The sequence below is a fragment of the Lissotriton helveticus genome, chromosome 8 (genome assembly GCF_964261635.1).
Source record: "Lissotriton helveticus chromosome 8, aLisHel1.1, whole genome shotgun sequence".
NCBI classification, from domain to species: domain Eukaryota; kingdom Metazoa; phylum Chordata; class Amphibia; order Caudata; family Salamandridae; genus Lissotriton; species Lissotriton helveticus.
Window position 1 is genome coordinate 483,644,413 of NC_136069.1, and position 12,646 is coordinate 483,657,058.

General features: G+C 47.2%; 1 protein-coding gene across 2 annotated transcripts in view; it reads right to left on the reverse strand.

Moving 5' to 3' along the window:
* Window positions 1-12,646, reverse strand: part of WBP4 (WW domain binding protein 4) — a 218,061-nt gene that overhangs the window by 128,584 nt on the left and 76,831 nt on the right. For both annotated transcript variants that reach the window (XM_078657391.1, XM_078657392.1), the window contains exon 5: window positions 1,596-1,784. In XM_078657391.1, the coding sequence (XP_078513517.1) occupies window positions 1,596-1,784 (189 nt within the window). The remainder of the gene's footprint in view (window positions 1-1,595; window positions 1,785-12,646) is intronic.

Below are 12,646 nucleotides of genomic sequence, written 5' to 3' on the forward strand. Positions count from 1 at the left end.
CCATAGGTATCCTGATTAGTTGAACCGTGATAAACTTTTCTATCCCAAGTGTTCATGGGATCTGTAGTTTGTTTAATGTTATCATATGGCTGCTGTTAAAGAGAAGAAAAGAAAGCACAATCCTAGCCTCCACGTCCTTAACAGAATTGAAACTTTAGGTTACGAAAGCTAGGAAATTTGATATTATTGGTGACTTTTTCATTATTGGTGTGCTTTATATAGGTTACTACGCTGACCCAATCATAGAACCAATAAGCCCACTTTTTATATTTTGGTGTTCAGCCCAACTGGCAATGTCATTAGGTATGCCTTACTTAAAATAACACTCTTTACAATGTGACATCACATATTCCGGCCCTGCGCCCAACCTCCTGGCACGGCACATCAGAAGGAAATTTGCTGTGAGGGGTTGGAAATCAGTGGGGAGTCAGATGCAGGGCCTGGCCGCAGGCTAGGTCCTGCGCCCAACCACTTGTTGCGCACTGCAAAAGGCCTGCGCAGCGGGGATGGAGGGTGGTTGGGCACAAAGCTTGGCCTGCACTCAACCCCACACAGCAACGGACTTCTTACTTTACATTAATAAAAAAAAAATTAGAAATTCACTAAAAAAAAAAAAAGGGTAAAAGGGACGTTATAGTAGGCAATTGTGATAATAGGTTACTTTACAGGATATGTTCTATGACATCACTACACCATCTAAAATGACATCATTGATGACAACACTGTGCAGAACGAGGGTGCAAGTTATACAGACATTTGTACCCAACTATAACTCCTATTAACCGTTGATGATTTTTTCAGTGAAAGCGTACCTTACCAGTACCTACCATGAATGGTAAAGGCAGCGTGTTAAAGGCTGTTTCCCTATGGGGGAGCCCAAATACCTTGCCACTCCCCCAGCAATCAGCATCGAACACTGGCATTCGATCCACCACCCATCTTGCTCATAGTTATGCTGGTAACCTTTTACCGTTGCATTGTTTTTGATATTTTGTTTTTAAATATTAACATATTCTTGCTTCACCATAGCTACTTTGATCTCTCCTTATGTTCTCAACCACTACCTGTGGATCCCTAGTGATTTTCAATTAGTGGCCCGATGTAGTATAATAAGCTACCCTTTACAGTTTGATCTGCTCCTACTTGAGCCTCCTTGAAAGTGTTATCTTAATCCTAACTGTGAATGGAGGTTGGTCTGACTGCGCCAGAATGTTTTTTCATTTGTCTTATACTGATGTTTTGTACATAATTATGATCTAGTCTGATTGAAGCTAGTGATTGCCTTATGTGACATACATGTCTGTGCCTACACAAGTTCACAAGGCAACTACTTCATAGAAGGCCCTTTGCTGCTTTATAGATCTAGTGTGGTTTAATTCATTTAGGGTAAATATTTAGCAGTGTAAATTTTTTATCATTCCTTATTGTCCTCAAAGGAGACATTCAGATTGAAAGAACACCCTTGGCAGGTGTGAATGCATTGTATCATTGTGCTGGGTCATAGAAGTTCTAGGGGCAAGCTGAACAAAAGATACTTATGTGAAATACTGAAACCAACATGGTTTGTTCCCAAACACTCAGCATAAATGGGTTACCTCCTGTTGCTGCATTGTAGTAGTAGGTGTAACCCTCGGGAGATACTCCTTCCACCCATTCATCTTTTACGTCCCATTCCTCTGGTCTGGTTGGTATTTCATTTGTTCTGGTTGATGTATGCTTTTCTGTTTTCGTTTTGATCTGTCTCTCCAGAAGTACACTCTGTGTTGCAATTTGACCTGTAGGGACTGAAGAGATGGTCTGATCTAAGATACCTCCATTTGAATGGTTCCTGCTTATGGCATCATTTTCAAATGACATTCAAGCAACGGGATGCATTGCCCAAATACAACTTACCTAATATATCATCTTTTTTAACTCCAATTTATTTAGATTACTCTAAACCACTTACACAGTTTACATCATCACTTATTACCATCTTCAAAGATCTTACTTCCATTATACAGAATGGTACATATACAAAATTCTCATATTAACCGTATTAAAGATCTGCAAGAGGGGAGTGGGGGCATGGCCAGCAGCCGATGAAGTGAAACGTGGTCTGCAGGAGCTCCTGGCGAGGCCCCTACGCCAAGCCACATCCTGTCGTAGATCCTGGCTCCAGTGAGATCAAAAAACCCTGATATTTATGCTGGGGATATTAGGGGACCCCCTGGACAATCCTGCGCTCTACTTGAGCTGCCCACCCCTGGAAAATTCTGTGCTCTAAAGGAGCTGCCCAAGGCTGCTTAACACAGTTGGTTTGACCGGGCTGTGCCGCGCCTGTACTAAGATGCCGGCTTTCTGGGATTACCTTAAACAATCATCTGGCGCCTCCTCGTGAGCACCACAGTTGGGAGTCGGGGCCATCCTTGGGATTCCATCGGAGGTCAGTGTTGGTGAGAGTGATGGGGGAGCCCACATCCCGCTGGGTGGGCCCTGCTTGACCATCAGGTGCCCACGCCCAGAACTACATGGGCTCCATGAGCATGTGTGCCCCAACGGTCTGTTGCGCCCTCTCCTTCCCCTTTCTTGGGGTCCCTGGCTGGCCAAGGGGGAGATCGTTGTTGCGCATTAGGAGACCCCTCCTTTGAACGAGGCCAGAGAGTCTGGCCAGGGACCCGCTCACCATATGGAGCCCATCCACATGTAAGAGTGCCACAGACTGAACTCAAGCCTGAAGAGGAAATACCGGCGAGACAGGTGCTCTTTCCCTCCTCTGCTTCACCTGGGGACAGCTTTGGAGAGTGGCGCGAGCACTGCAGTAAGGCCTCTGCACTCAGAGTCCGAAGGGAATAGAGGGAGGAGTATCTACGGTCAGCAACCTCCGCGTGTGGACCACTGTAGTGGCTGCCTACGGGAGTCCAGGAGACAGCAGCCCGGCGGGCCACACAGCCATTTGTTGACGACTAACTGCTTCACCTCGGGGTCCCACTGTGGCTATCTGCTGCTCTGCTGGTGATCCCACGCAGTACAGGGAGTGGCACGCCCCCGCATCGCTACACACCATGTTGAGGTGAGCCGGGTGACTCCGGGGACTCTGCACTGTTTGGAACTGTACCTCCCACTCCTGTATCCTTTTTCCCCCCAATCAGGTGTCCTGCATTAAGGCTGCTCCAAGCCCCGCTGCTGGCTGAGAGGGTCCCAAAGACATCCACTCCACTCCTGACCTGAACTGCGTCTCCCCAAGAACCATTATCCCTGGCCTTTGTAGAACTAACACGTGGTGCTTCCGCTACCGTGGCCGACACTGGGGTCCACACCCTCTGAGGATACGTGAAGCACTTCCTGCTCTCTCTTCTTTATGCTAATTAGCGGGGAGTCCCCTGTGGACCTTTCTGGGAGCCCAAGTTCCTTTATTTGGCCATTGTTAACTAGCGTTGTGTTTTCAAAGGGGGGGAGGAAAGGTGGTGGATGGGCGAGTTTACCAATCAGAGAGAGAGTGGGAGGTCCAGCTAGGTGTTCGCCCAAATTGGCATGAAACACAAGAAGTACTGAGCTGTTCCTAAGGAGAGGGGGGGTTTGGTGTTGGTGGCACCCGTGCGTCGTGGTAGAGCGCGTGGGTATCCAATTTGTTGGATATTATGGCCTCACACACCCTTGCAGGTGTCATGCTTCATCATCGGCAATGCTCCTCGTTGGGTCGGCGGTGCAATACCCAACGGGCAACACCTCAAAGAGGGGCTCTTTGGCGAAGATCTTTTTCCAACTGCCGTATAGGTGAAGTGTGGGTGAGGGGCCAGTGCTGTGTAGACGTTAGTGGAGGTTAAAATTGGGGTAAAGGGTACCAGGATCAGGTTTATTCAAGCGGTCCCTTACTCCAAGTTAAAAAATAGAAGGTAGAATAGACTCGGAGGGAAATAATGCTCCCTGGTGCGAGTCTATACTAGTGAACATATAAATGGGTCGACATGTTTCTCGCAGGTTGTCAAATGACAAGCGATTCTTCAGGACCAAATTAAGTAAATAGTATGTGCTATTAAAACTGTCTACAGAGAGCCTTTACCTTGCTAGAGAGCAGTATTCCATTGGGTGTAAAGGGTCAAAGGTACCTGTGTTGTGCTGTAATTGCCTATCTTTGTGGATGTGAGCTACAACAACAGCACCCGGCAGGTCGAGTTCCGGGTACAACCTCTTAATTTTCAGGTTTGTGAGTCCCGTGTCTCCTCGGGTAGACCTACCCCTCTCTGCCGGGTCCGGGCCTTTGCTACTACTCCCATTCTCAACACAGTACCACCTGGGAGTCTGGGCACCGTGTGGGGACTTACTGCTTTGGATTATGCCAATGGTTGGTGGCTGTTGCTAAGACCCTCCTCCCCTCTTTCTTTCCTCGGCTCTTAACATGCTGCGCCTAGGTCATGGAAAGAAGTCCCATGGGGCAGGTCCAGAAAAATCCCCTGTACATATTGAGGACTCTGTGTTAGTCCCGCAGGCCAAGTTGGATCTATCCTCCTAGCTTTTAAGACTTGAAAAACACCCTTGAGCATAAAGTTGAGACAGTGGTGGTGGATCTTGGCCTCCTGAGGGATGACCACCGTGAACTGGGGGGGGGGGGGGGGGCGTGCTGCTGCCACTGAACTCACCTTGCAGGAAGTGGTCCCCTTGACTAAGGATGTATCTGCTTAGAAGGAGGAGGTGGTGGGTCGAGTTTGTGTTCTTGAGGCACGGGTGGAGGACTCTGAGGGCTGTGGCCACAGAAACAATGTAAGTGTAGTGGGTATGCCAGAGAGATGGGAGGGTGACAAAATGGAGGCCTTTCTTGAGACATGGCTGAGAGAGAGAGTAGCACCAGAAGGCTTATCCCCCTTCTCTGCGCTGGAGAGGGCCCATAGACTGCCAGCCTGCCCGCGGGCCTCCTGGTGGGGCACCTTGCCCAATCGTGGTGCACCTCCTGCACTTTGGAGACAGGTATCGCATCCTTAAATGTGCCAGTGATTGAACGTGAGTTTTGGGCAAAAGTAAATAAGTCTAGTAGCTTGAATAGGAGGATGTTAGTACGTATGGACAGCGTATTTGAAAGCTCTGTATGGTAGTCCTTCCTCACCAAGTAGGTCTTTGCGTACAGCTGTCAAAGAGCTGCCCCCTACCTGGTTTTCTGTAAAAGTGGTAGGGGCTGTCATTGATAGGTTAAAGCTCTCAAAAGCCGCAGGCCCCAACAACATCCCGGCAGTGATAATTATATCAAAGAGCAACTGGTGGGCAAGGGTGCACTCCCTTTTGTTCCATTGGATATCCTCAAAGGACATCCACCCCCATCATGAAATGGGTTAATTGTAAAACCCATTTTTAAAAAAGGGTACTGGCTCAGATACCTCACATTGCAAACAGATTAGCTTTCTGGACATCTCAGTTAAAGTGTATGCTAAGAGTATTTTAACCAAGCTGGAGGACTGGGCTTTTGAACATAAGATTATACCAATTGAGCAAGGGGGTTTGCGGGAGGGCCATTCAACCATAGATCATTGATTTGCTCTATGGGCCATCATTAGGCAGGCCCTGTAAGTGAATCAAAGGCTTTGTTGTTGTCTTGTTGATTTCGGGACAGCTTTTGATTCAAAACACAGGAAAATACTATGGCGCAAACTTGCTGCCTGGGAGTTTTCTTCAGACCTCCTTAGCGTTTTGCAATTTTTATATACTGACAATTGGGCTCCAGTCGAGCTAGATAAATCAGGCAGGCTATCTCAGAAGATCTCCATTAAGAAGTGCCTTTGGCAGGAGTGTGTTCTAGCCCACCTGCTATTTCGCATATCTCTAGCCGAACTCCCAATTTCCTTAATCCAAGTAAAGACTTTTTCCTCTACATTTGGGAATCAGCACATTTCATGCCTGCTTTATGCAGACGACTTTGTGCTCCTGGAGTACATGCCAGGTGGCCTGCAGAGACAATTACACTACCTAAAAGTATACACTAAGCAGAATCAGTTGAAGATCATTCTAGAGGAAATTAAGTTGTTGGTCTTTGGAAAAAAAGGTAAAAAGCTTTAGATGGTTCCTATATGCTCGGTGGTGTAAATAGTGATTTCTATAAGTGTTTAGACCTATTTTTAAAAAATAACTTAAAATGGTAAACACACACATGGATAGTATTAAGCAGAGGTCCTTGTTGCAAGCTAGTGGTTTCACTAGATTTAACTGGACATACAGAGGGTTGGCCCTTACCCCTTTAATGAAGGCTTATAAAAGGTAAAATACCCCCCTTGGAGCTGTATGGCGCAGAAGCCAGGAAGAAGTTTCTAGCGGCCAAGAAAAAAATTTCAGCAGGCCAACATTACATACGCTATGCTCTACCCTGCTCGGCTCGAATACGGACCACACACCAGGGCAAGCCATATTTTTACACATCCCACCCCAGCAAGTGATGGAATTCATAAAACAAATTGCCCAGGAGTCCTCGCAGGGCGAACAGAACAGTTCGCCACATGGAGACAGCTGTCTCACCGACATCGGAGGGGGAGTAATAGGACCATGCAGAAAACAGAAATTACTATGTAAAGCCCAGATACAACGCAACTCAGTCTCAAACTCAAGACCCAATTTAATTGTGGTATGAAGAGAACTGCCCAAGTACGAATGAATGGGTGCCTATAAATATGATGAACGTCTACAGATACATGCTGGACGGACATGTTTGGGTGTGTATAGTCACGGAGACAGCACCTCTATCAGGGAAGGCCATTTCAGGTGCACCACAGATAAGTCCCAAACACCCTCGACCCTGTTGTACTACACGGGGAGAGGTCCTGCTTTGTCTCTAGGCGATACTCCCCGGCAGGAATTCCCTCTAACAAGACATGGAGTTATTACTTAGACTGCTCCTGCTAAATCACCTTCTCCCACTTTTTTACTTCTCTACTCTTTTCTTAAATACTGGCACTTTTTTCCTTTTTCGGTTTCTTTCTTTTGATTTTACTCTACATCCCTCAGAACTTGCAATCGATGCTGACACAAAGCAGAGATAGTTATTCTCGAACACTGGGATGTGTGATTGTTATGGGGGCAGGTTGGACACTCAGGGGGCATAGGAGGGGAGGGGGTTAGTTCACGGCAAGATGGGGAAGCTGTTGTGGGTGGGAGGGGGATGAGTATTTGACACAACGTACATAGAGAAAGCAGGAGAGCAGTTTGAAGTTCACAACTAGACCAAGGCAATAGAAGACCCAGGACGGTCACTAAAATGTAATTCCCAAGCAGCTAAGGCTCACATGGCAGATAGCAAAAAGCAGCTGGGGCTGAATTTTTTAATGTGGAATGTCTGGGGACTGGGGGACCCATGCAAGAGACGACCCCATCTAGCTTAATTAAATGGGCACAATATACACATTGCCATGCTGCAGGAAACGCACACAGCCCCAGCAACTAATCCTACATTTGCCGCACGATGGGCATCGCACAGATATTTTTTCTCACAGTCCTCCTACTCGAGAGAAACTGCCATCCTTCTGAGATAAACACCCCTTATGTAGCAGAGGGAGCCCTAAATGACCCGCGAGGGAGGTATAGTGTGGTTTGGGGGAGGGTGGTATCCCATTCAGTCACACTGGTAAAGTACTATGGGCCCAACATAGATGACGAAACATTCTTCGCCACTCTGTGGGGGTTGGTCATAAACGTAGGCTCAACTTATATTATGTTTCAATATTACTATACAGCCAGGCTTGATCTTCCCCAGCCACAACACTACACAAGGGCCCACGCCAGTTGTGGCAGATCATAGAAGAACACAGTCTAATCGACACATGGCCGGCCACTCACCAAACACACAGGGAGGGAACCTACCATTCCACATTGTATTCCAGCTGGTCTCAGCTGGATTTTTGGTTGCTGCCCAGGGGACTCGCAACTTGGATTACATGCACACAACATCTAGCACCCACGCACTCTGATCACTCCCTGGTATGTATACAGTTGTCCCCTTGGGGAACCTCTCCAATTACACGTCCTGGCGTCTCCCTACACAATCGTTACTAGATGCTCCCTTGTATTTTGTATTTGTGCTTATATAGCGCATAAATCACCCGTAGGTCTCAGAGCGCTGGCAGATACTCAAAAGCTGGGACAGGTAGTCAGACGGTTAGAAAAGCCAGGTTTTTAGGTTTTGTTCGGAACCGCAGGTGGTTGGCTTCGGTCCGAATGTGTTGGGGCAGGGCGGTCCAAGTTTCAGGGGCTATTTTAGAGAAGGCCCTGTCGCCGTTTCTAACTGTGCGAACTTTGGGGATAGTTAGAAGAAGCTTACTGGAGGATCTGAGAGTTCTGATCGGACAGTGGTTTTTGAATTTTTTTTCTAGATATTTTGGTCCTTGTCCACTGATGGTTTTATGGACTAGGCAGCATAACTTGAATTTTATGCGTTTCTTTATAGGGAGCCAGTATAGAGTCCTGAGGCTGGGCACAGAGGGGGTGCGGGGAGGAAGATCAAGCACCATTCTGGCCGCGGTGTTTTGCAGAACCTGGAGTTTTGCCAGGAGACTCATTGATGGAGGCCAGCAGAGCATTTCCATAATCCATACGGCTTTTAATTAGGCCTTGGACTAAGGGCATGCGGACGGAAGGGGGATCCATTTAAAAAATGTCTTCAGACTGCGCATCAGTCCAAAGCTCGTGTGCACTATCTTGTTGACATTTTCAGTCATGGACAGCCTGTTATCAATTGTCACCCCTAGGTTCCTGGCTGATGTCTTGGGAGAGGGGCAGGGTCCCCGAGTCGGTGGCCACCATTCATCTGTCCAATGTTTGTCGGCGTTTCCAAAAAGCACGATCTCTGTTTTGCCAGCATTAAGCATCAAAAGGTTGTTGGTCATCCAGTCCTTTATTGAGACCATGCACTTTTGGAATCTCAGTTTGGCATCACTGGGGTCTGGGCCTAAGGTGATCAGTAGCTGTGTCGTCTGCATAGGACACGGTTTCAAAACCGTGTGCTTTGATTACCTGTGCCAGGGGGGATACACATAGGTTAAAGAGCGTAGGGCTCAGTATTGATCCCTGGGGGACACCTTTATCATTTTTCTGGTTAATTGAGGTAAATGATCCTATTTGGACCTTTGAGCGCCTTTCAGTCAGGTAGCTTTTAATCCAGAGTGAGGCTGAGCCTTCGACACCACTCTCTGCCAGACATTCTAAAAGAATGTAGTGTGAGATGGTGTTCAAGGAAGCCGACAAGTCGAGCATGATCGATATGGCGGATTGTCCTGCATCGAGGGTCACCCTAAAATTATCCACTATCTCAAGTAGGGCAGTTTCAGTACTATGAAACGCTCTGAATAGGATTGGGATGGATCCAGCAGCTTGTTTACCTCTAGATGTTTGCCTAGTTGCTTATTTATTAAGGATTCCATGATCTTTCCAAAAAGTGGCAGAAGGGAGGTAGGGCGGTAGTTAGAAAGTTGTTTAGGGTCGGCAGAGTTCTTTTTTTAAATTGGTCTGATCGTGGCCTCCTTCCAGTGCAAGGGGACAGAAGAGTGAGACAGTGAAAGATTAAGGGTTTTTGTTAGGTCGGGAAGCATAGCAGGTGCTATTTTTGCTAAAATTTGAGAGGAGGCTGGGTCGTCTGGAGATCCAGATTTAATTTTGTTAAATGTGGATACTATTTCTGTTTCTGAGAAAGGTTGAAATTCTTTAAGGACTGTGGTGTGCGGGGAGAGGGTTCCATGTTAATCTTTTTAGGTGGCAGGCTGGTTAAAATTGGGTTTGTTGGTTGGGGGAAAAGTTAATGGATGTCGTTAATTTTCTCATGGAAATAGGATGAAAGGGAGTTGACCCAATCTTGGGACTCGGTGAGTGGAGGCTGACAGGCAGGGGGATTCTTCAATTCTTTGACTATTTTGTATAACTCTCTGTGAGAGTTGGATGCCAGATTCATCCTATTCCCTAGACAGGCTTTTTTTGCTGCGGCTATCTCGTTCATGTAGAGTCTGTGTGCTGCTTTATATTGATGTCTGTCTGTTAAGTTCTTTGCTTGTCGCCATTTCCGTTCGGCTGACCTGACAGAGTTTTGTTTTTTCCAGATTTGAGGTAAACCATGGGGAAAGTTTGTTAGGAGATCTGGATACCTTCTTGGGGGCAATTATGTCTAAAGTCGAGGTGATGGCACGTTCTAGGTCGACTGCTGCCTTATTAGGGTTGGTAACTCGGTGATGAGAGGGGAGGCAAAATGAGTGGTGAAGGAGTCCAGGTTGATCTTGTTCCATGGTCTGCTCAGTTTTAATTGCTTTCTAGTCTGGGGCTGTGTTGAGTTTACGAGATGTAAAACTTGATAACATAATGGTCAGACCATAGGACAGGGAGTATTTGGTTGATCTCGACTTCCGAGAAGTTTGTGAACAGTAGATCTAGTGAATGGCCTGCAATGTGAGTAGGGCCGGTGAATAACATGTTTAATCCTAAAGAGTTGATGCTGGTGAACAGATCACTGGAGTGAGGTTCTAGGGTTTGTTCCGCGTGATAATTAAAGTCCCCTAATAAGAGGAAATTACCGGAATCCTGAACATGTGGGGCTATTCTCTCCATGAGCTTGTTGACAAAGTGGATTTTAATACCCGGGGGCCTGTAAATGAGGGCAACCTTCCATGACTCCTCGTTCTCAGTTCTTATGGTGACGATGCACATTTCGCCCCAGTTTTCTAAGTGGATATATGACCTATGAATAATTGCAGTGCCCCTCCTCTTTTCCCGGATCGGTGCAGTCTATATATCTTGTAGTCGTGAGGCAGGGCTATAGAGATGTCTGGTGTGGATGACTCTTGGAGCCAGGTTTCTGTAACAAAGAATAGGTCTGGCTTTTCAGTGTCTAATAACGACCATATTTCTAGTGCGTGCTTAGGGAGGGACCGAGCATTGCAGTATAGGCAAGTTAGGTGTATGAGGTGAGGGCTCGCTTTTACTGTGATTGATGTAGCTGGGTGCCTTTAAGTATTGCGGAGTATGCGGGGAAGGTTCCTGATCTGTGCAGGTGTTGGTCTGTAAGAATGGGGGGTTTCTCTGTGGAGGGTGAGGCGCAGTGTTTAAGGAGTGGAGCTCCTGACTAGTATATTGTAGAATAGCCATCGGCTATCAGGGTAACCAAGGTCAAATTTGAAACGGGCAGGGTACCTGGTGTCTGGCGACGGACAGGCGCGGCCAAGCCTTCCTTTGGCGCGCCGCTCCGCGTGTCCGCTCGGCGCGTCCGCTCGGCGCACTAACTTTTAAGCAGGAAGTGGGCGGGACCGCAGCAGAGATGCGGTCGTGCGTGGGGCGCTAATCTTATGCTCCAGGAGGTGTGTCTGTTTCAAGAGCAAGATGGTGCTTGGCCCCTCCGTGCAATCGGCACACGCCGTGACGGACCAGGGGGACACCAGAAGTACGGGTAATCAAAGTGCAGTTTTTTAAAAAACAATACAACAAGTGAAGATTAAATTCTGGCAGTCAGCTGCCTGACCTGACTTTAGCTGTCTTGGTGAAGTTTATCGGCTGATTGAGGTCTACTGCGCGCGTCCGCTCGGCGCACTTGCTTTTAAGCAGGAAGTGGGCAGGACAGCATCAGAGACCGGACTTTAGCGGTCTTGGTGAAGTTTATTGGCTGAATGAGGTCTACTGCCCTTCAGAGTAGAACTGGGGTAGGAACTGCCAGACTTTCTTAAACACAACAGACTCTGTGACCTCGCAGGCAACGTCTGGGAAGCTTTGAAAGTGACCGTACGGGGCACATGTATAACTAAGGCAGGGGGTATACTGGCAGACATCAGGCATACTTTAGGGAAGATGGAAAAGAATCTCAGAGAATTCGAAAATGAGCTTGTTACAACTAATGACGAGAAAATACGTGCAAAAATTAGGGAAACACTCACTGAATACCAAAATACGGCAGAGATGGAAAGCCTATTCCGTAGAAAATATCACAGCGCCAGGAGATATGTAGAGGGGGAAAAGCAGGGGAGAGCGCTGGCGGAATTGACACGTAAACCCCAATTATGTTATGGAAATCCGAGATGCAGAAGTGAAACCACAAAAAGACACAGTGGCGATACTACAGACCTTCTGGGCATATTACTCCTCACTGTACTCCACTCAGAGATTGGTCCCATTAGATGTAAAATCCTACCTGGAGGCAGGAAAGTTGGATAGCTGAGTGACACTCATCGGGACCTTCAGATCAGGCTGGATTCATCCCAGGCAAGGCCACCTCGTACAACTTACAAACATTGTTCTCGATTATTCAGGACATAGACCCGGAGCTAAGCGTTGTGGCAGTATTCCTGGATGCCACTAAGGCTTTTGACTCCCTGGAATAGGATTTCTTGATGTTAGTATTGCAGCGCATGAGTTTTTCTCCGCGATTCAGCACATGGGTGTGGCTATTATATCACAGACCGGTGACAAAACTGCTTATTAACAGAGCGCACTCCTATATTTGACATAACTCGAGGCACTAGGCAGGGTTGCCCACCTTCTCTGCCATCCTATTTGCCCTTGCGGTGGAACCATGAGCAGCTATCCTTAGGCAGCACCACAGGGAGTATGTGTTGAGATACCCTTCTAGAAATGTTCTGGTGTCACTCTATGCTGATGACATCACGTTATATATGTCAGAGACCCCAGACCAGTCTAAATTAAATACTCTGGGAATTTATTAAGT